The 24,075-nt window shown below is 47.7% G+C and overlaps 1 protein-coding gene across 2 annotated transcripts in view; it reads right to left on the reverse strand.

The window, feature by feature from the left end:
• Positions 1-331: 331 nt before the first annotated feature.
• Positions 332-24,075, reverse strand: part of EFHD1 (EF-hand domain family member D1) — a 50,071-nt gene continuing 26,327 nt past the window's right edge. The window contains exons 2-4 of one of the 2 annotated variants that reach the window (XM_020972235.2): positions 22,955-23,102; positions 8,283-8,417; positions 332-3,241 (exon numbers count right to left, since the gene is read on the reverse strand). In XM_020972235.2, the coding sequence (XP_020827894.1) occupies positions 3,107-3,241; positions 8,283-8,417; positions 22,955-23,102 (418 nt within the window). In that variant the 3' untranslated portion in view covers positions 332-3,106. The remainder of the gene's footprint in view (positions 3,242-8,282; positions 8,418-22,954; positions 23,103-24,075) is intronic. The other variant, XM_078154645.1, reaches the window with a different exon arrangement.

Below are 24,075 nucleotides of genomic sequence, written 5' to 3' on the forward strand. Positions count from 1 at the left end.
GAGGGAGCAACATGTGAAACTGCTGGGCAGAAGACTGGAGCCGGGGACACTGAAGGGCTTTGAAGGCCAAAGACAAAGTTTCTGATCCTAGAGGCAGCAGGGTGTTCCCGAGTCCTTGGTAAGAATCCTAACAAGCTGGTGGAAGACGAGCCTCCTCTTGGTGACTCTCAGCTCCTTCTGGCCACTGCCCGGCCAGATGTGAGCCCGAGAGCCTGCTGAAGGGAGATGATTAGATCATCAGGGATTTTAGAGAGCTGCCAGTCTAACCCGTCACTTGACAGATGAGACCAGACCCACATCACAGCAAAGAACACAAACACCCTCTGAGGCATTTTTATTTGGAACATTGTTTTATTGATGCCTTGTGTTTTTACATCGGACTTCCAAACACACCTCCGACACTTTATTCAGTGAGTCCTCCCTTGCAAAAAATCCCAAATGACACAGTAAGCCCCTTTGACAGTGTATATAATATTCTGCACACACAGGCTCCCACCTCTCCGAGAAAAGAAACAAGCCTTTATTAAACACTTATGTGCCAGGCACAGAGGATACAAAAACACTGGCCCTGCCCTCAAAGAGCTTACAGTCTAGTTGGGGAGGCAGCACGCCAAGAACTGCATACAAACAAGGCATATTCAGACCAATTAGAGATAATCTGATGGGAGGCATCAGAAATGAGGGATGTGGAAGCCAGGAACAGAGGTTGGGTGGATTTTCCCATTTCTTCTCTGCAGGCCCAGACAGCTCATTTTGTCTTGTATTCAGGACAAAAGCCCTGCTCCCAATACTGTTGACAGAAGAGCTTTGGCTATTCTGGGTGGGCCCTTCCTAAGCCGGTGTTCACCCAGCCAGGACTGCTCTGTTCTGCTCAGCAATGGGAAGCTGCTGAATGACCCAAGATCAGAGAAGCAACCACGGGACAGTGGAAAGGCACTGGCCCTGGGTTCAAATCCCACTTTGGACATGTCACTTGGGTGACTGTGAGCAAGTCATTTAACTTCCTTGAGCCTCAGTTTTCTCAGCTATAAATGATTTGACCCAAAGGTTACCGATGTCCCTGTAGCACGAGGAGAGAGTTCTGGGCCTGGAGTCAGGGAGACCTGGGTTCAAATCTGTGTCCAAGCCAGTTCCCCCCAATAAAATGCAGGTCCAATTTTGTTTTATCTTTGAATTCCTAGTACCTGGCTAAAGTAGGTGCTTAATAAATGCTTAATAAATGAATGAATTTGGGAGCAGCATTTCGAGTTCCCCATGCTAATGCTGGAGGTGAAAATGGATAAAACACTGGTTTTGGAGTCAGAAAGATCTGAGCTCATACCCAGCCTCAGACATTACTTAACCCCCATCTGCCTCAGTTTCATCAACTGTAAAATGGGGAGAATAACTACACCTACTTCCCATATGGTTGTTGTGAGGATAAATGAGATAACATTTGTAACACACCTTACAAACCTTAAAGTATCATGTGAATACTAGCTGTTACTATTGTTATTATTACTATTATGACCTTCTCAGCTCTGCCACTTACTGTCTGCATGACATTGGACAAGTCCTTTCCCCTCTCAGGGCCTCAGTTTTCTCATCTGTAAAAAATGGGGGAGTTGTCGCTTCTGGCTCTAAGGCTATCAGCCTATTCCTGCCTCCCATATTTCAGAGAACCGGTGGTGCCCACCCAGTCGCGGCCCTGGGACTGAATACATCTGAACAGTTCACCAAATATGACCCATTCGTTCTTCCGACCTTCCTCTCTCCCAGCCATTCCACGAGTAGAAGCAAGCCAGTGAGATAATACATTTTATTTGCATAGTTCATTTGGCAAGAAAAACTAAGAAGGCTGAAAAACACTGACTTCTTGGAAAAAGAATAGTTACAAAAGAGAAATCTAAAAACCCTCGGGATCTTAATAAATATCAAGTTACTAACAGTGACCTTAGAAATATTCTGTTTTTACTGATAAAGAGCTTCCAGTACTCTTGTCATTCGGCAATCTATCTCAAATTCCTTTCTTTTAATTACTCTTCCATGCCCAGTTTTAACAGCATATGATTTTTTTTTTGATAAAGCCAAAAGGGAAAAACTCTTGAGGGTGAAAAAAGGGTTGCCCCCCCCCCCACCATGAACTATTAGAAAGGAGAAAACAAGAAACAATTATGAAGTCTCAGTACTCCCAGAAGTTGGGGCACAAAGGTCTTGGAATGGCCACCTGCCATGGAGGGTGGGCCAGACCCACCTGTCTGTACATTACAGGTTACAGAACCATGACCAGGCGTGCTGCTTAGATTCAGGCACCCTGCATGAAGCCTTGGATCCAAATGGGCAGACAAAATGTTGCCCCGTGGAGGTAAAGAGTGTTGTGGAAAAGGGTCCCCGGGACAGGCAGCTTCTTTCCATCCATTTAAAACCACCTGTCCAAGTGGAGTGGCAGACTACGAGAGGGGCTTTTAGAACTGCAGCCCGCCAACACCATGGGCTTTTTGGTGGTGACTCCACACCTCTTGGAGCCTCCCCTGCCCCTGCTTCCCAAACCCTGGGTGAAGGGGGGAAGGACGGATGAATAGCCTTGTCTTTGGGAGTGATGGAAGAAGGATGGAAGAATCTATAACAAAGCCAACAGCACATACCTCCGGTGAGTGCAAGGCTATCAGCCTGAACACAGGAACGGAACACAGGGGAATGCCTTTCTTTGGCCAAATGACCACATTATTTCCTCCTTGAAAGGCCTGGCTAAAAGGAAGGGGACAGAGGGAAAGTAAAAGCCACAAATAAAATGGCAAATCCTGGAAACTTATGGGTAGGGGAACAGTGGGCAGGTAAGAAAGGGGCTATTTCCCCTCTTTTTGTAACATTAATCTCCCATCTCGACTTTGACCTTCCCTGCTCTGTCTCCCCAGGTCTTAGGGTGACCTTGGGCACGAAACACGGGAAATTTAAGAAGAAGGTCATCATAGCTGGGGATGACAAAGATGCTGGACATTCAAAGAGATGGGTCCTCCTTGGGGGACAAGGTACGAGGCATTGCTCCCAGGCCAACTCGTAAGGCACAGCTGGTGGACATCAAGGCAAGTCTCTGAGCACCCTCCGGCACCACTTGGCCTGGCGGGGGTTACTGGGAGAAGGTCGCTTGGCGCTCTCTGAAGAGAGCCCTCCGCTGTCTCCGCTCCTCCTCCTCCTGCTTTCGGGCCATCTGCTCTGCCTTGATCTCAGCCTCAAATCTGCTGGTCAGGGCCAGGGCGTGGACCTGAAACGACAAGAGCCGCAGAGCCAGTGAGAAGGCAGGAAGAAGCAGCCCCTCGGTTTAGTTCAGCTCGCCTGCCCTACCCCCACAATCCCTAGTGGGCCAGGCAAGGGACGTTTGGGTGCAGTGCACCTGCCGGGAATGCTCTATAACTAGTGCTTTGCTATCTGGGAGGAGAGGGATAACTAAAACACGTTTCAGTCCCACCAAGTCATTGGGAGACTCAATCTGAATCATGGGATGGTGGCTGTGGCAATCCAATATGAAATAACCCTGCCCTCAAGGAGCTTACATTCACTGGGGAACTATGAGCAGGACCAGTGCCTGGAATCATGGGAGAAGATTTAAAGCTGGAATGGATCTTAGAAGCCATCAAGTTTTACATTTGAATAAACTGAGGCACAGACAGGGTCACATGGGTAGGCTCAGAGGCAGGATCTGAACCAAAGTGACTTGGCCCAAGGTCACAAGGGTAGTAAGTCATAGAGCCAAGATCCAAATCCAGGACCTGTGACTCGGAGTGACCACACGCCAGGTTACACTAAGCTACGTAAGCCGATTCTTGATGGCTAGGCCTAATTTATCTTCTGGAGGCCCCAGAACCTTGGCTCATGCTTTTGCCAAGCTTTAGGACCATCTTCCTCCCTAGGATACCTCTCCTTTCGTATTCTGCCCAATGCCACCTGCTTCCAAAGCTTCCTCTTCCCCCTCCCCCCAGCACTCTATTTCAGAATAACACACAGAGGAGCAGCTAGGTGGCTCAGTGGATAGAGCTCTGGCCTTGGAGTCAGAGGATCCAAGTTCAAATCCAGCCGTGTAGACACTTGACACTTAGTAGCTGGGTGACTGTGGGCAAGTCACTTAGCCCCGATTGTCTCACACACACACTAAAAATAGAATAACACACAGATCTGGAGCTAGGGTAAGCAAGCTGGGGCTTGGTTCTGGGGCACCGATCTGCAGAGGACAAAGCTGCTTGCCCAGGACCACAGGAGTCTCTAGAGCCTGTACCCATGGGTGCCATGAGGGTCCTCCGCTCCCTCTGCTGCTATATCCCTGTCTCTTGCCACCTGGCAGTGAGAGGGCCGTTCAAAATGCATAAAGAGCCTTCCCAGCTCTAAACCTAAACCTATAATTACATAGCATTTCTACAGCACTTAAGGTCTCCAAAGCACTTTACAAGTGTTACCTCCCAACAACCCTGGGAGGTGGGTACTTTTATTATCCTCACATTACAGATGAGGAAAATGAGGCTAAGAGAGTTTAAGTGACTTGTCCAGGATCACACAACCAGTATCTGAGGTAGCATTTGAACTCAGGTCATTAAGACTAAATCCAACACGCTATCTATTGCACCACCTAGCGGCCTAGAGAGGTGTTGCAAAAAGGCAGATTTGGCCTGGATGTCAAGAAAAAATTTTCTTAATAACTAGCTGTCCCGAAGCAGCACAGGCTTCACTGGAGGAAGTGGGCAGCCCCTCACTGGAGGTCTTGCACGTTGGATGACCACTTGTCGAAGGTGTTTAGAGAAGGGTGGAATGGACTTTGCAACTGTATCCAAGTGACCTGGGCAAAGCTCTGAAGCGGCTCCCCTATCCCTTCCGCTGGGCAGGCCTTCCTCAGCACTGCCATCTTCCTGCTAGGGGCGGGGGTAGGTAGGGCAGTCCTAACCCTAACTCTGGGAGTTGGGGGAGAAGGAGGAGACCCGCTTGGGACACATTACATCTAGCTTTAGACTGGACTGCCTCTTCTGTCTCTCCATCCCCCACGATGGAATTTGCTTTAAAGCTCAGAAATCCTAGTTCAGGCCTCGACTAAATCGTACAATATTCTACATCGTTGTATCCTTCTCCTAGGTTCTATGTAGGCATGGCCCTGTCTTTTCCTAACTTGTTACCTTCTCAGGTAGCTAGCACAGCGTGCTGCATACAGTAGACATTTAATAAGTGTTTGATGAATAAATGAACAACTTTTGGAGATGAGGAAACTGGGGCTCAGAGGGAGAGGGCTGGGAATTGACCCGAGTTCCTCATGGTCAAATCTCCAGTCACACTAGGCCCCAGAACCGGGGAAGCAGCAGGTTCCTGCCCTGTAGGCTTCAGCCTTCAAAGGATGTAGACATGAACAGAGCCTGACAGACTGGAGCCAGGGACCTCTAATAATCAGAGGCAAATTCCAGGAGTAAGGAGAAATAACAACGGTCATTCACACTGTAATTTAGGATTTGCCAAAGGCCTTCCTCCAGCCACATTTACCAGGCCAGGGGGAGGTAGGAGTAGGATTAACCGCATTTTACAGATCAGGAAACTGAGACTCAGAAAAGGCTGGGGCTGGAAGCAGGACTCAAGGCCAGGTTCACAGGCTGAAACGAAAGAGACCCTGGGGAGGGTATAGAGTTGGCCTACCCACAGCAGGAAGAGGGCCTAGGCCACTCCCCTCATGTTCCAGGCAGCAGAAGCTGGATTGGAGCACATCTGGAGCCGAGCTGAGCTCCCCTGGCCGCTTCCAGGGCCACACGCCTCTGAGCTGAAGGACCGGTGCTGACAAAGCTCTCCCCTTACTGGGCTCTTGGGGACCACATCTCAGATTGTTATTATTATTATCATTATTATTTTGGCTAGGCAATGGGGTTAAATGACTTGCTCAGGGTCACACAGCTAGTAAGTATCAAGTGTCTGAGGCCAGATTTGAACTCAGGTCCTCTGAATGCAGGGCCGGTGCTCTATCCACTGTGCCACCTAGCTGCCCCTCAGATTACTTAGGGGATTGGGAGCAGGAACTCCTAGGCTTATCGACTTAAAGCTAAAAGGGGAGGGCAGCTATATGGTGCATTGGATAGAGCACCAGCCCTGGATTCAGGAGGACCTGAGTTCAAATCCGGCTTCAGACACATAATAACACTTACTAGCTGTGTGACCCTGGGCAAGTCACTTAACTCCATCGCCTAGTTAAAAAAAAAAAAGAATCAGTAGTCTTTAGGGGCAGCTAGGTGGCACAGTGAATAGAGCAGTGGCCTTGAAGTCAGGAGGACCTGAGTTCAAATCTGGCCTCAGACCAAACACTTGACACTTACTAGCTGTGTGACGCTGGGTGAGTCACTTAACCCCGATTGCCTAAAAAAATAAAATTGAATTAAAATTAAAGCTAAAAGGGACCTTAAGGCCATGGAGTCCAACCTCACCTTGCTTTGCAGGTGAAGAACCTGAGGCTGAGAGAGATTGAGACTTGCCCAAGATCACACAGCTAATAGCCATCTGAGGCAGAATTTGAATTCAAGCCCTAACTCCAAGTCCAGTGATCCGGCCATTGCACCAAGTAGCTGCCTAGGTAAAGGAGGAAAGCTCTGAGACGGCCACGCAGGGAGACCTCTCAGGTATAGTCAGGCTCCCGTTTTCCCCCATCAAGGAAGAGATTTGCCCGCAGAAGCCTCCTTTAGCAGAGGCTATCTTGGATCAGAGTATCCATACATCTGGGAGTCAGTGCACAACTTGTCACTGAATGCTTGCCCCCATGCACTTAAGAAGAAGGGCATTTAGAGGCCACCTGGTCCGACCCTTTTGTTTTAAAGAGAAAGGCAGGGCCCAGAGAAGAAGGAAGGGACCGTGCATTTATATAGCACCTACTGTGTGCCAGGCACTGTGCTTTTACAAGTATTACCTCATTTGAGACTCATGACAACCCTCCAGCATGGGTACTAGCATCACCCCCATTTTACAGTTGAGGAAACTAAGGGTAGAGAAGGTTTGTCAGATGCTTCGATCAAAGTATTGTGAATCATATTTATGGCATTCCCCTGATCTCGCAGCCTAGTAATCCTGTCCAAAAAAGAAATGAGGGTAGTTGGACATGTTACTGACAAAGCCATGCGGACTCTGGTCATCACTGCTTCCTGGACAAATGTATGGAAGTGGGAGATGGAATCTTATGGAGGGAGGATAGCCAGCAGCCACCCATTTTGGCCAGAGCAGGGACTGTATGTGGGCAGCAATGGGCAAGAGGTCTGAAAACGTAGAGAAAGGTCATCTAGTGCTTTGCTAAGATCTTTGCAAACTGTATCTATAGCATCTTATTATCTAGAAAAATATCTAGTAAATTGTATTTATTCCTTAATCCCTTGTGATGACCACTTCCTTTTCGAGCTGCTGACAAACCCTTAAATGATACATTCTAGAATATGATATTTTTTAAAAAGGATATTTGGAAGCTATTACATATTATGCCTGCTTTGCTAATAAAGTGTATAACTAGGATGGTTTCCTCAGTTATTATCAACTGTGTACTCTACTTTCTATCTTCAGCCCTTAGCACACAGTGGGCACTTAATGTCTACTCACTGACTCCATATCTTTCTTTACATACATGTTGTCTCCCCAGTAGAACGTCAGCTCCCTGAAGGCAGGAACTTCTCCATTTTTGTCTTTGGCTGTTTTTGGTGTTTCGTGCAGGGCTTGGAATTTAATAAATGCTTTTGACTGGTTAGTCCCAGACAGGATCTGAGACAACGCCTCCTTCCGTCCCTCTTTACAAAGGTGGAGGTGTAGGAACTTTTCAGACATGTTTGATGTGTTGGTCAGTTCTGCTGGACTACTTTTCCCCACTTTTTATTTTTTAATCCTATGATAGATACTCTCTGGGTAGGGAAGGGTTGAGGGATAATTTTCGGTTTTTTGGTGAGGCGATCGGGGTTAAGTGACTTGCCCAGGGTCACACAGCTAGTAAGTGTCATGTGTCTGAGGCCGCATTTGAACTCAGGTCCTCCTGACTCCAGGGTCGGTGCTCTATCCACTGCACCACCTAGTTGCCCTGTGAGGGATATTTTCTGGAAATGAAGGTGATGAACAAATAAAAAATACCAATAAAATTAAGATTGAGGAATGAATTATAAGTCAACCAGCTGGACTGCTCCCATTTCCTGGTTACTGTAGGACAAATTCAAGAGCTGCTGGTTTCTTTTTCCTGGACCAGCAAAGGGGTTCAGGGACAGGAGGGGAAGGCCCTCAGGGGAAAGCTGTGACGGCAGGTCAACAGTGGTCCCCCCTCTTACCTTGGCCTCGAAGAAGTTCTTGGCCCCTTTCACTCCTTCAATGGCCACGTTGATCTCTGACAGCTTTGCCAGAGACATCAAGCCACTGTCCTCCTCCAGTTCCCCTGAGGCTGCCTTCCGGAAAATCAGCAAAAACTGCCAGGGCAATGAGAAAACGGGTCTGAAAAAAATCTTCATTTCCACCCCACCAGCTCCTTTTTATACATATGCCGTCTCCTCCCTTTAGATTGTAAGCTCTTTGAGGGCAGGGGGTGTCTTTCTTTTGCTTTACTTTGTATCCTCAGCACCTGGTAAGCGCTCACTAAATTCTTGTTTCATTCCTTCCAGTCAGTTCCCTTCTCAGTTCTCAGTTTCATCTGTAAAATGGGAGATCCAGACCAGACATTCTGTAAGGACCCATCTAACCCTAAATCCTGTCATGTAAATGATGACCCCAAGGCACTCAAATCCTGAAGAGCCTTCTGAATGAAAGTCACTCAGCAAAGCAGCCAGTGTACAGACCCCTAGGACCAAGGAGTGGTCAGTTCTGGTGGCTCAGGTAAGGACAGACACTTGTAAGTGGGATAGAACACAAAGGAGGATGAGGGGGAAGGTGAAGAGCCCACCTCACATGAGGATGGCCCAAAAGACCTTGGGCTGTTCAGCCTGCATGAGGGCCATGGCAGCAGGCTTCAAGGATGTAAAGGACCACCGTGCACCAGGCCTAGTTTTGTTCTGCTTGGCCCCAGAGGGCAGAATGAGGAGCAGTGGTGGGCTGCAAGAATCCCCTCTTACAATGTGCTGGACCCGAGATCATCCAGCCTTTATTGAAGACTTTTCTCCTTTCCTTCCCTTTCCCCAGCCACAGCAGCCCAAGTCCATTCATCTTGGGCTCCCAGTTTATCCAAATCCTTCAGAAACTTCTGATCCCAGAACAGAACACACACCAGGGAAGAGACCAGCAGCACCATCCAGGCCCTTCTCCCTGGAAGCTCTGAGTGCAGTTTAAAATCCCATCACACCATGGATTCCAGCAGGTGCTAGGAAGAGGAGCAGCTTGAGCTAAAGCCAGAAGAAGTCAAGTAGGTGGGACTGTGGAAGGCCTTGAATGCCGGGAAAAGAAGTGTGGACTTGATTGAGGCCTTCCAACTAAAAAGTAAGACAATGGCTGCCTATGGCAATCAGTTAGTCAAGAAGCAGGTAGTACCTGCCGGGCACTGTGTTAAACACTGAGTGCCTACACATCCTCCCAAATTACTGAGGAGGACAAGCTACGATGAAAGATCAACAGTAAACAATCAGAAATTCATAGGAGACAAAAGGTATACTTATGTAAGGAAATTCAGGAACCAAGGGGAAGGCATTTGAAGGAAAGTCAATGGAAGAGGAAACAGAAGTGTTTTATCACTGAAATACACACTAGACCACCTGGGCTGAAGGAGGAAATAGACAAGGAGCTTGGGAAACTGATCACAAGCCTAGCTCAGAGACATTTTACAGTAAGGATGGGGATGTCAGGCGAAGTCGATATAGGAGAGATAAAAGATGATTAGGAATGAAATGCTGAAGACACAAAGGATCTCCAACAAGGAAGGAAAATGGCACTTGTCTGAAGAAACCAATGTGGATGCACAGAACTCACCACCTGACACAGATTTTAAAAAGAAATGTACAGAAGATGGAAATAAAGCCAAGTAACCAGCAGCAGATGGCTATAAACAAACGTGATGATCCTTTAAAACTCGTGTGAGGAGTGCTAAGGGTGAGAATGAGTCGAAAGGTTTTGTTTTTGTTTTTAGTGTAATGGGAGAAAAAGGAGGATCACAGAAGAAGGGGCAAGGCTTTTGCTTGGGGTGGACAGGACGATGATAATCGACAAATAAGAATGAACACTTCCATTCGGATTTTGTTTGTGTTTTCTCTGCCCAGGAGAATGACCAGGAGGATAATGTGAGAGCTCCAGGTTGTCCACAGGCCCAGATAAACTCTAACCACGGGCTCTGAGACAGCTGGAGGACATGCTGGCCGGGTTACAGTCAGTGATCATTCAAAGACTACAGAGAGAAAGAGAATTATCCCAGGGCTAGATAAGGCCACACAGTGTCCTGATTCCCCCCAAAAGGGAAGAAAACAGTCAGCCACCTACAGCCCAATGAGCTTGACTTTGATTCGTGGCCAAATTCTAGAATGTATCCTTTAAGGGAAGGAAGCAGCCATTGATGACAAGGGGGTCAAGGAATAGATACAATTTACTAGATATTACACATATTTTTCTAGATACAAATTCCAAAGATGTTGGCAAAGTACTTGCCGACATTTCTCTACCCCTTTCTTTCAGACCTCTAGCACGTTATTCCCTGTATCTAGTCTCTGCTCTGGACAAAATGGGCTGGGGATGTCCTCCCTCCATAAGATTCTATCTCCCACCTCCACACCTTTGTCCAGGAGGCAGTGATGACAAGAGTCAGACGTGTCCAACTGCCCTCATTTCCTTTTTGGACAGGGTTACTAGATAGATCAGGGGGATGCTGCAGATTTAATTCACAAACGTTTCATCAAAGCATCTGACAAGCCTTCTCATGTTATTCCCTCCTATGTATCGATTCCCCCTTCTAGTTATCCTGTAGTGGTAGGTATTTACCAGGCACAAGATTCTATTTTCTCCCTCTGTGCACAGGTTTGACCCTACTTTCCACCCCTCCTGAGACCTTTCCTCAGTCTCCCAGTCATTAGCACTCTCTCCTTATTGAAATCACTCTGCATTATTACTATATAAATGATATTTGCTTACTTATAGCATATCACACTCCTCTTGCTCCTTGAGGGCAGAGACAATTCATTTTTGTCTTTGTATACACCCAGAACCTAGCTCGCAGTGCCTTATGCACAGTAGGTGCTTAATAAATGCATTAAGCAGAATTGAATGTTTTTGAGGACAAGATGGGGAGGTCTAAGTCACATGCCAGTGCAGTGGCTGGGGAGCTGGCTGAGCGGCCAAAGTGCAGTCCGTCTTTAGCTCTTCTCCTTAGGAGGAGGTCTCTAGGGGAGTGGCCCAGGGACCCGTGCTTTGGTCCTGTGTTTAACACAAAGCGAGAACAGCAAGTTCAGGTGGGGAGTAATGAAGGTCCTGCTAGCCCCCTAATCACACATTGGGAGCTGTAAGGGAAAAAGGGAGCTCCAGCCCTGTTAAGCAGGAAGCCTCCTGACAACATCCCCTGAGCTTCCTGACTTCCTCCTCCCGTGAAAGGCCATTGGCCCCAGCTTCCTGGGGTGGGGCCATGAAAGGTCCCAGCAAACGTAGTTGGTGCCTCTCAGACTTGGTGGTCACCCATGATACCCTGAGCGGACTCGTTTCCATGGAGACAAGGGGGGCCCCATCCAGAGAAGCAAAGTGTCTCTCTATTTGGGCTTTGAGCAAAGCCAACTTCCTTTGCCCAACACCCCTTGCAGACCTCATTTCATCCCATCATCAAATCTGAGCTAAGACCACTGGGATCAGAGCCAAACCTACAACAGAAACCTCCTTCAGCAACTGGGAACTCACTCACTCCCCACTAAGGTGGCCCAGTCCACTTTGGGACAACTCTAATGGTCAAGACCTTTCTCCTCATGGCATCAGAAAGATGCCATGATTCACATCCAGCCCCTAACAAAAGGCTGTGTGACTCAGTTCACCTCCCAGGTCCTCTCCAAGACTAAAAATTACTGAGGGATGGCTGATCCGCCTTGGGGGAGGGAATTTCCACACCAGAATTTCCCTACACCAATGAAGCCATGAGTCTGGACAGTAAAAGAAAAAAAAACAACCCAAGATGAAGCCTGGCTCGATGCAGCTTCTGCCCCAGAGAAGTTCTAGTTCTGGTTCTAGAGCAGAGTTCTTCACTTAGGGGTTGTGAAACAAACAAACACATCTATGGGATCTTCTGAGCACCCTCACTCAGCTTTCCCCAGAGATCCTCAGCTAGCCCTGGTTCCAGGCCCCTAACCCGCCTGGCCTCCCTCTCCTGGACACATTCCAGAGTATCCACATTCTTCCTAACAAGGAGGCCCAGTTCCTACAACTGGCCTGCTCCTGCCCCTCCCCCCATTTGTCTGAAACTGAGATTAAAAAGTGGTTTTCAAGCCTGAGCTTCTGGCAAGTGCTTAGGGCAGAGTTTGAAGTCCCCAGAGGAAAGCACAAGCCATGAAAATAATGCTCGGCTGTCAGGAATGGGGCCAAGAAGAAGGGTAAGTGACTGGCCGGGGGTATTTCAGGCAGGATTTGAACTCAGGTCTTCCTGTTTCCAGGCCCAATGATCCACCCACTGTGCCCTACTGCCTAAGCAGTTAGGGCTCACTCCACTTTGAAGGTTTGTTTGACTGGACCATAGAGTAAGAGAATGGGAGTAATGTGTAATAGGGTGGGAAAGGTAGGTTGAGGCTGGGTTGTGAAAGGCTCTGAATAGTCAAGAGGAGTCTGTATTTGCTCTTAGAGGTAACAGGGAGCCTGTGTGTGTGTGTGTGTGTGTACACGGACACACATACAAATATGTATATATTGATATTTAAAAATCATTTCAAGAGTCTAGAAATTAAGTCTGAATTTTGACCAACTCTCCCCTTCTCGGAGGATAATCTAGAGATTGAGAGTTAATCAGCAAACATTGATGAAGCCCTCACTATGTGTCACACACGGTGCTAAGGGCTGGAGACACAAAGTCAAAACAAGAACGGTCTCTGAGCTGACCTCCAGGAGCGTTAGACCTGGAATCAAGAAGGCCCAAGTTCAAATGTGAATCCAGACACTTATTAGCTCTGTGATCCTGGGTAAGTCACTTAATTTCTCTTGCCTCAGTTTCCTCATGTGGAAAAGGAGAGAGTTGGACTGGGTGAATGAACTCTAAGGCCCCCTTTCCAGCTCTCCATCTGTGATCCTAGGGACACAAATATGGAAGCATTTATATAGCGTTTTAATGTTTGAAAAACACTTTACACGTTCATTGGATCTTCAGGACACTGTGAGGCAGGAGCTATTATTATCCCCATTTTATAGATGGTCTTCCTGACTTCAAGTCCAAAGTTCTATCCAAGGTGTCACCTAGCTGCCTGTAAAATTCAAGACATAGACAGTAGACACAAGGTAATCCTGGAAAATGAGGTAGAAGAGAAATGAGAAAGAACCAGCATAAATTTAGGGTTTAGGGTTCTCCCTCATGGAAGAAAGGAGAATGATCCTAAATATTCACATTTTAGCCCACCATGGGAATGACAAGACTTTAAGAAACATTCCCACCCACTCTTCAAAGTTGAAATTAGAAACACAAGGACAAGGAATCCCTAATTTAGGCTTTTAGAAGGAAAGCCAGGTCTTCTTTTTTGGTAACTAAATCTAATTAGAGCCAACCCAAAGGAGGCCCACCCATCCACCCAACCCATCCATTCATCCATCCATCCATCCACTCCCTTGGCCCCACTGAACTCCTAGGATGAAGCTGCCCAACAGTTCTTCTGATAAAATCTGCCTTCTGAATCCCCTGAAGAGCAGGTCTGAAGCGAGCCGGCCCCAGCTGCAGTCAAGGGACTAAGGCAGCCAGTCCAGTATTTGTATGGCTAGGATGGGAGCCTCGGCCATCTATGGCCCAGGCAGAATTCTGCTCTCAGTTGAGGGGTGGCCTCACCCTCCAGGCCAATTAAAAGCACAGGCTCAGTTTGAAGATCTTTGTGTTTCCATAAAATCTCTTCAAAGTTGCTGTTTAATATGTGTGGGGGTGAGTGTGCGTCTGTGTGTTTGGGGGGGGTCCTCCCTTTTAAATATTCATCAGAACACCCATTTCTAGGCTTGCCAACCATCTATCCTTGTTTGTCTTCCTATTTATAGCCCTCAAAGGCTGGTATGCAGGGGAAGAATTGGCCAAGGTCCCAGCTAGGATTGTCAAGAGGTGGAGGGAGGAAAAGGGGACAGAAGCTGGGGGGAAAGGACAGCAAAGCTTTCCAAGTTTGTTTAAACAAACTAAAATGTTTTTGTGAACTCCTTTAATGGAAATGCTCCCTGACCCTCTCCACCCTCCCCCCTTTTCTCATTAAGTCAGCCTGGTGAATAATAGGACAAAACATCATTGTATGGGCCTGGCTGTCACCCACGTCCCAGCCCCCATGTCCAGCTTGGGAGTAGGCTAGGAGTCTCTGCATCCAGGAGACAGGAGAGAAACCTGGCGGAAGTGACAACCTGGTTGTTTCTTTTTAAATACATTGACCTAAAAACATTGTTATCCTAAGTCTGGGAGAAAGTCTTGAACAGGACCAGAACCAGGACCAGAAGGCATCTGCTGTCATGGAAGGGAAGACCTCCAAGCTCTCAAGAGCGAGGTGAAAAAATGCTCCAAACCCTTATAATTGGAGAAAGGAAAGCCAGCCCACCCAGAGATTTCCCCTCACACCCATCTGCCCAACAAAGATTACAAAAGAGGAAAATGACAAATGTGGGAGGGGCTGAGGGAAAACAGGCACAGGGATTCAGAGCTGGTGGGGCAGTGAATTGGTCCAGCTATTCTCCAAAGCAATTTGGAACCATGCCTAGAAAGTCATGAAACCATGCGACCTCTCTGGGACCCACAGACCCTGACACCAGGCCTATTGTACTGCAGTGCCTCCCCCCCCCCCAAGAGGAAAAGGACCCACAGGGACAAAAACATTTAGGACAGCTCTTTTGGTAGTGACAAAGGACTAGAAACGAAGGGGATGCCCAGCAGTCAGAGAAGGCTGAATAAATGATGGTATGTGACTGTAATGGACACTACTGTGCCCTAAGAGATGGTGAGATGGTGAGTTTCAGAGGAAGACTTCTATGGCCTGAGGCAGAATGAAGGGAGAAGAGCCAGGAGGGCACTTTGGAAGACTAGAACCTGATCAAAGTCAGGACAAAACCTTGGTTCCAGAAGACCCAAGATGACTTCCTGCCAGAGAGGTGGCAGCCTCAGGGCTCAGAATGAGACATGCATTTTTGGATAAGGCCGCATGGGGACTTGTTTAGTGTGACTCTTCACGTTTGCTATGAGGGTTTTATTTGTATTATCTAAAAATATATTCAACGGTAGGGGGAGGAGAAAGAAGAGAAAATAAATACTTGTTAAAAAAATGAAGTAAGTTAAAAAAATAAAAAAGAAAGAGCCCTGGTTATGGAGCCAGTACCTGGGCTCAAATCCCATCTCTGATACATGTTACATGGGAATGACCTTGGGCACTTCCCTAGACCTCAGTTTCCTTATCTGTAAAATGAGCAGATTGCGCCAGATGGATGGCAGGCCAGTTCTAATCTATGTTCCCATGAGAATGTCGATGTCTAAAAGATGGGCTTCTTTCTGGAGTCTGGAGTACCTTGTTCTGCATTCTGAGGTTCTTCCCAGCTCTGGCATTCTCTGTGCCTTGCAGCACGGCTCTTTGACGTTCTAAAGTCCCTCCCTTCTCTGAAGATCTCTTCTAGCTACCATCCTCTATCTTTAGCTGAGAGCTCAACTCTTTTACTAAAGACTGTCCACACCCAGGGCCTTCACTTCCTCTCCTCACAATCTTTTCTAAACCCTCCACACAAACCCCCAAGCCTCCCCATCCTAAGAACAGAAACCAAATAAAGTGGACATTGATCAGACCAGGCCCCCAAGCCTTCTATTGCCCCCTCCCTTCCTGGCTAATCCACACTTAGTGGCCCCCTCCTTCCTCCCTCAGTCTCTTCCAAACCCTGCCTCTTCTAACCTCACCATTCCAGAGAAACTGCCCTTTCCAAAGCTACCAGTGGCCTCGCCAGTGCCACACGAATAGCTTCTCAGTTCTCATCCTTCCCGCCCTCTCTGCTGCCTCAGACATTGTTGGTCACCCTCACTTCCTCCTGGATCCTGTCTCCTCTCTGGGATTTTGTAACGCCACTCTCTCCTGGTTTCGACTGCTCCTTGCTAGATTTGTTCACGTCACACCCACTGGCTTTGGGTGCTCCCCAAGGGTCTGTCCTGGGCCATTTTCTCCCCCTCGGGGATCTCATCAGCTCCCACAGGGTCAACGGTCACCTTTGTGCTGACGCCTTGGATCCACGTCTACTGAGCCCTGAGCTTTGGTCCGGACTCACATTTCCTGCCTGTGGACATCTCAAACCCAATATCCTTGCAGGCATCTCAAACTCAGCAGGTCCAAAGCTAAACTCATTATCATTCCTCTAAAATCCAGCCTCTTCTGAACGGTATGGCTGAGGGCACCACCACCCTCTCAGTCACTCATGTTTGCCAATCTCATGACAAATTTCTTCATTTCTCCCTTTATTGCTTCTGGCCTTTTCTCTTCCCCCTACTCACACGGACACCGTGGATACCAGAATCTCATCAGTTCCCTGGACTCTCACAATAGCCTTCTCTCTAACTGGCCCCCAGCCTCAGTCTCTCCCCAATCCAATCCAACCTCGACCTCCAAGGTGATTTTCCTCCGGTCCAAATCTGACCACGTAATCTAATATCCCCGCTCAATGAATTCCAGCGGCTCCTTCCTGCCTTCAGGATCAAAGATCAGGTTCTTTGATGTTTAAAGCCTTTCTACCCCTGTCCCCTCTCTACCTTTCCAAATCTTCTTAGGCTTCACTCCATGATCCAGCTCTAGTGGCTTACATGCTGGTTGGTGTTCTCTCCCCCACCACTGGCTGTCCCCTATGTCTGGAATGTTCTCTCTCCTCCCCTCCGTCTCCATTTCCCTGGCTTCCTTTAAGAATGTGCAGACCCCACTTTCTGCAGAGGCAATGCCTCCTCACCCCGTAATGCCTTACTCTTTCAGAGCGTCTTGATCTGCCCCGTGCAGCTCTTACACGTGCCTACTGTACACATGATATCTCCATGCACACATTAGGACGTAGCTCCCTGAGCATGTGGATTCTTTTCACCTCTCTATCCTCAGAGGACGTGCCAGGCCCCATTGCTGAGTGCTTAAAGTGCCCATTGACTGACTGGCTCTGACACTCTATGGTCTCAGCCAGCTCCAACGTCCAATGGGCTCAATCCATAGGATTCAATTACAAAATGAATCAAATACCAGCTCCAAAACAAATCTCAAACCAATCAGAACTCTGGACTACCAGGATGCTGGAGAGGAGAAGAGGCCGAGAGTGGATCCCAACAACTGCTGCTCATTTCAGTTGGCACCAGATGCCAGCTGGGCAATCAGTTGCTCCTCTGCAACCATGCACACCAGAAGGCACCTGCTCTCACTTTAGCAGCTGTCTCCTGTGGGTTTGAGGCTCACATTTCTCAGTGCTCATCCCCAAAGTGACAAGTCTCTCCCCTGTGTGAAGGCGGCCAAGGTTCTTAAGAATTCAGACCCAGATCAGGTGATGAGATCCAAGAATGCTCAGTGAAAGATGGGTAGGGACAGCTGGGGATGTACCCACCGGCCACAGTGCTTGCTGCTTACTCTGTGCCAAGCATTGTGATAGGCTTTGGGGCTACTGAGTCAGAAGAGAAATAGACCTTGAGCTCCAGAAGCTTCCATTCTATGGATCTATTCAATGAGCATTTATTAAGTTCTGGCCATGTGCAAATATAACAAATTTGTTTCATGGTTTCAAAAACAGATTTTTTTTGGGGGGGTAGTATTTCTGGGACAGGCTGTCTCTGCCCTAGACCCCCTCCTTGTACCCAGTATAGGGCACTTCTCTCCTGCACTTGAGGATTTTAGGGACTATTCTGCCTCCTGCTATCTCTGTCTTCTCTGCCTAGAAACTTCTAGCTCCCTAGCTGCTAATGATATCATACTGCCTGTGTGGGGTAAAATGGGCCAAATAAAGGACAGTAGAATTGCTTTCAGCTCATTTAATTCTTTGGCAAAGTCCATTTAAGTACCAGAAATAGACCACAATAATCCAGCACTGAGCTATAGTGAAGAGCCTTGGATTTGTACTATGAGACATAGGTCTGAACCCCTCCTTTCTGGGAGATGGTTTGGGGTGGGGGAAGGCTTAGTCTGATGACTTCTAAGCTCTAAATCTGAGACAGACTCTCATACCCCTAAATCTATTGGGGTGGGAATGGGGGGAAATTTTCACAGTGAAGGAAGCTTCTAATGTACAGATGACTTGGTAAATTTGTTTGCAAGCTGTGTCCCCCATTAGATTGTAAGTTCTCTGAGGGTAGGGACTATCTTTTGCCTCATTTTACATCACTCGTGCTCAGCACAGTGCCTGGCACAGAGTAGGTGCTTAATGTTTATTGATTGATTCCAGTGAGGAAACCCAAGTTAGCTCTCTTCCCCACCTCAATATTTACAAATTCACAAATTTAACTCTAAGAAATATGCAGTAAGTAGACATAGACATAGACATAGATATAGTAGAAAGAAGATGCAAATGGCACCATAACATTAAAACTTTTCATTTGCCACATAAGGAAATGAGGCCAAAGCGACCTACTCAGACTCTTATATCTGGCAGGGAGCTGGGAATGAAGGATGAGCCTGGGACACAAGGCTTCTGAACCTGGAGCTGTCCTCATTTTGGAGAAGCAGGTTTAAATTAGAGCTTAATTTAAAAGGCTGGTCAGTCAAAATTGCTTGTTAAATGTTTACTATGAGCATTTCAGAGCTAGGCATTGTGCTAAAAACTGGGACAAATGCAGAGTAGGTGGAAAGTAATCTCAGGGTGGAAGTGAGGAGGAGGTATCTTGCCAAGGCCAACATCTCTGGCCAGCTTCATCTGGGCCAATATCTGTCAAACAACCCCCCTCTCTCCTTTGACATTGCCACTCCTCTGGAGCAGGCCTGTCATCCCCTCAGGCCTGGACTAGTACAATAGCCTGCCTCAAGTCTCCCTCCACTCTAATCCTGATGTTGGGGGCCTAAGTGACTGGCCTGGTGGCACCCTAGACAGTCGTCAGAAAGTTCAGATGCAGGGAGGAGGATGGTCAAGGTAGGGGTAGGGAGAAGATAGCAAGGTCGGCTTCGGACATGTTGAGTTTGAAAATTCCATGGGGCACCCCATGGAAAGGAGTCCAACAGGCAGTCCAGTGGGTGGGATGGTACTGTAGCGAGGTACCATAAGGTACAGATTAGGACCGATCTGGGAGTCAGCTGCATGTTGACAATAACTGAACCCATGGAAGCCAATAAAGAAACCAAGTGACACAACACAGAGGGAGAAGAGAAAGGCTCAGGGCAGAGCCCGGGAGGACACCCACAATTGGTGAGCATGGCAGAGTTAAGAGTGGAACTGAGGGGTCAAGGTGAGGAAGGGAGAAGAGCACAGCCAGGGCACTGGTGATGGCCTGAGAAAGAACTGAGGGGCTGGAGGGAGTGGGCGTAAAGAGGCAAAGGGAAAGTCATCATCTATTAAGCTAGCCATGGTGCTAATGAGCACTCGCTTTCAGAGTGTAGTCTACCCTCTGACACCCCTAGAGCACTAGATTGAGAGTTGGAATACCTCAGACTGTATACCAAGATAAGGTCGTGATGGCAAATGATTTAGACATAAAAGGTAATACCATAAGAAAATTAGAAGAGCAAGGAAGAGTTTACCTGTCAGATCTATGGAGAACAGAAGAATTTATGGCCAAACAAAAGATAGAACACTGTGAAATGCTTAATTTCAGAGATCATTTTGATTACATTAAATTAAAAAGGTTTTGCGCAAACAAAGTCAATGCAACCAAGATTAGGAAGGAAGCAGAAAACTGGGAAAGAATTTTTTACAGCCAGCATCTCTGATAAGGGCTTCATTTCTAAAATATATAGAGAACTGAGTCAAATTTATAATATAAGTCATTTCCCAATTCATAAATGGCCAAAAGATATGAACAGGTATCTATAGGCATATGAAAAAAATGCTCTAAATCACTATTGATTAGAGAAATGCAAATTAAAAGGAGGTACCACTTCACACTATCAGATTGGCTAAAAGGACAAAAAAGGGAAATGATAAATGTTGGAGAAGATGTGGGAAAACTGGGACACTAATGCACTGTTGGTGGAGTTGTGAATTGATCCAATCATTCTGGAAAGCAATTTGGAACTATACCCAAAGGGCTATAAAACTGTGCATGCCCTTTGATCCAGCAATAGCACTTCTAGGGCCGTATCCCAAAGAGATCATACAAATGGGAAAAGGACCCACATGTACAAAAACATTTATAGCAGCTCTTTTTGTAGTGGCAAAGAATTGGAAATTGAGAGGACGCCCATCAATTGGGGAATGACTGAACAAGGTGTAGTATATGAATGTAATGGAATACTATTGGGCTATAAGAAAAGATGAGCAGGCGGACTTCAGAAAAACCTGGAAAGACTTGTTATGGACTGATGCTGAGTGAAATGAGCAGAACCAGGAGAACATTGTACGCAGTAACAGCCACATTATGCTATGACTGACCTTGATAGACTTAACTCTTCTCAGCAGTGCAAGGATCTAAGACAATTCCAAAGGACTCATGATGGAAAATGCTACCCACACACTTAAGAACTATGGAGTCTGAATGCAGATAGAAGCATACTATTCTCTTTTTGTTTTTTTTCCCCCTTTCTCATGGTTTTTCCCTTTTGTTCTGATTCTTCTTTCACAACACAACTAATGTGTAAATGTGTTTAACATGATTATACATGTATAACCTATATCAGATTGCATGCCATCTTGGTAAAGGGAGGGAGGGGAAAAATATGGAACTCAAAATCTCATAACGAGAAAGAGAGAGAGAGAGAGAGAGAGAGAAAGAGAAAGAGAGAGAGAGAGAGAGAGAAGAGAGAGAGAGAGAAGAGAGAGAGAGAGAGAGAGAGAGAGAGATCGATCCCACCCAGGCCACTTCCTAGCTGTGTGACCCTGGGCAAGTCATGTAACCTTAGCTGTTTCCTCATCTGTAAAACGAACAGATCAGCCTGGGAGGCCTCTAAGGTCTCTTTTAGCTCTAAATCTCAGATCTTGTGCCCCTAGACAAGTCACCTTCCCTCTTGGAACCTCAGTTTTCTAAACTAAAAAATGGAGATAATGCTCACACTACAACTGAACTCACTGAGTTCTCATGAGAAAGGTGTTTAGTGATATTTAAATGTCCACCTCCCAGGGTCTCTTATTTTTCTTCCTCCACCGCCCACCCCCAGATTTGTACTTCTCTGATGTTTACTGGCAAGGCTCTAAACTGGGCATCTAACCACCACCAGACCACGGATTCAGGAAGGAGAGAAGCTGCTCACCCTCCCACCCTGGGTGCCTGAATATAGCAACTGAGCAAGACTGAGGGAATTCTGGGCAGGTGGTGGAGAATGCCGGCTTGGGGTCACTGGCCTCTGCTGGGCAGAGGCCAGCTTGCTCCCACCACACCCTCTCTATTTCTGCTCCCTTAAGTCACAGCTCCACCTCCTCCATCCCCACAAAGTCTCATCTGACAAGCCTCCCTTCTCAGTTTGATCAGGTTCGGAGGGTCAAAGACCTGGGGTTACAAGGGACCTCAGAGGCCCCCTCACTTTATTTACCAAAGAGGAAAGTGAGGCCTAGAAAATGTATGTGACTCATTCAAGGTCACACAGGTACTAAATGTCAGAGGTGGGATTGGAATCCAGGTCCTTGGGTCCTAGCTCTAGATTAGCCCAAATCCTTTCTATTACAAAGGAAGAAACCTAGGCTTCTTTCTCTATAATATATTCTTTCTTTCTTCCTTTCTTTCTCTCTTGTTTTCAACACTTTGAGTTCCTATTTTTTCCTCTCCCTCCCTTCACCAAGATGGCAAGCAATCTGATATAGGTTATACATGTAAAATCATATTAAACACATGTCCACATTAGTCATGTTGTGAAAGAAGAATCAGAACAAAAGGGAAAAACCACGGAAGAAAGTAAGTAGTAGAGCCAACATTTGAACCCAGGTCCTGTGACCTGGAAGGGTCACAGGATCATAGATCTAGAGACTGGCGGGGGCATCTCATCCAAGAGAAAGGGAGGTGACTTGCCCAAGGTCACCTGCGGAGTTTCAGCATTTCTAGTTTCTGTAACCCGGGGATGCCATCAAGGCATCATGAATGCCAGTCACGAACAGCTTACTGCAAGGGGGGAGTCGTGGGCGGGGGGGGAAGGAAGGACACGGTCCCTCCGAGTTCTGGGAGTGAGTGTGAGGTCTTTGGGCAAAGGCTTCCAGAGTAACAGAACCAGGTCAAGTAAGCAGAGCAGAATGGGGACAGGAGCCGGGGAAGTGGAGTTCTGGGGAGAGCAGGGCCCAGGCAAACAAGGAGGCCCGTGGGGCCAATCCGAGAGCAGCAGAAGAAAAGCCTCTTCACACCAGAGTACCCCAGGGGAGGCCACCTATTAACATGAGAAAGCCCAAAGCCTATCGGACTGCCAAACATAGCAAAGATCTCGGCGCCTGGATGCCAGGCATTGTGGGCCAGTCTCCCTTCCCAGCCTAACTGCTCCCTTTTGGGCCTCTGGGCTCCAGACACCCCAGCTCACTAGCTTTCTGCCTGAGCCCGGCACACCACCTCCTACCTCGTGCATGTCCACAGGCCACATTCTGTGGTTGACAGTGCCCTCAGACTCTGCCTTTGAGAAGCTTCCTGGCTCAGCTCAGGGCCCACTACTCTACTCGCTCCTCCCGTGTTCCTAAGGGTTGTCCCAGCCTCTATTGTCTGGCCCGCAGCAGACATAGGTGGGATGACTGGCTGACTCAGCCTGGCTTTACCCGGGGAGGCTGGGATAGGGCTGGGGTGCACAAATACCTCCCGGAAGCTGAGCTTGCTGTCCAGGTCCTCATCCACCTCCTTGATCATGTTCTTGAGGCCCAGGTGGGTCTGGGGGGCTCCCAGCTTCTCCATCATTAGCTTCAGTTCCATCAGGTCGATGTAGCCATCCTTGCCAGAGTCATACCTGCAGGGTTCCAAGGAAGCGGCTGGGGTTAAAGGGAGGGGAAGGTCAACTCTGTTCCACAACCATTCCCTGAACCTCCTGGCGTTGGCCCAAGCCCCCAGGGCATTTCCTCCACATCACAGTGCCCCTTCAGTTGGGGTACCAGGACCACCAACATGGATGGCCCTCCCTCAGTGGCTTGGGAGAGCTCATACATTCCTTCTCCCAAAGGCCGATCAGGTGGTCACTGGGAGATGGGGTGTAGGAAGGTCATATTTAAACTGGCCCTGCTCTCAAGGAGTGTGGAGGGAGAAGACATATGTAGCCACTGAGGCTGAGCTACAAACAGGCAGCAGTGTGGGGAGAATTTGGGGATCCATTCCTGCCTTTGACACTAACTGCCTGTGTGATTCTGGGCCTCAGTTTTCTCATTTGTAAAGTGGGCAGAGAAGGACTAGATGACCTCTCAGAGATCCCTGTCTATATGACACTGTGATCTCAGCTTTAAGGGGTGTGTGTGTGTGTGTGTGTGTGTGTGTGTGTGTGTGTGTGTGTGTGTGTGTGGCGGGATTAAGGAAAGAAAAAGTGGGAGGGGGAAGGAAAGGGAAGCACACGTACAGACTTTCTCCAGATGTAATTGTGTTTCAGGAGAAAAGGCTTTGGAGTCAGAGGACTTCAAATTCTACCGCAGACACTTATGACTTGTTCGTACCTGGCCAAGATTAATTCTTCTTGGACTCAGTTTCCTCACCTGTAATATGAGGCGGAAGGCTCCATGGAGGAAGCAGGGCCTGGGCTGAGCCTGGAAGGCTTATCACTAGGTCCTTATGGCCAAAGGATGGTCAGCACACTTACTATTCCCAGGTTCCTCATCTCTCCCACAAGGGCACTGGGGTAGGCATCCTCAGAGGTCCTGCCCAGTCCCAGGTCTTGGATTCTAGGATGTGTGCCCTGCACAAAGGGGATCCTCACGGAGTGTTTCTTGACCAACTCG

Source organism: Phascolarctos cinereus, unplaced genomic scaffold, assembly GCF_003287225.1.
Source record: "Phascolarctos cinereus isolate Bilbo 61053 unplaced genomic scaffold, phaCin_HiC Scaffold_5;HRSCAF=322, whole genome shotgun sequence".
Lineage (NCBI taxonomy): Eukaryota > Metazoa > Chordata > Mammalia > Diprotodontia > Phascolarctidae > Phascolarctos > Phascolarctos cinereus.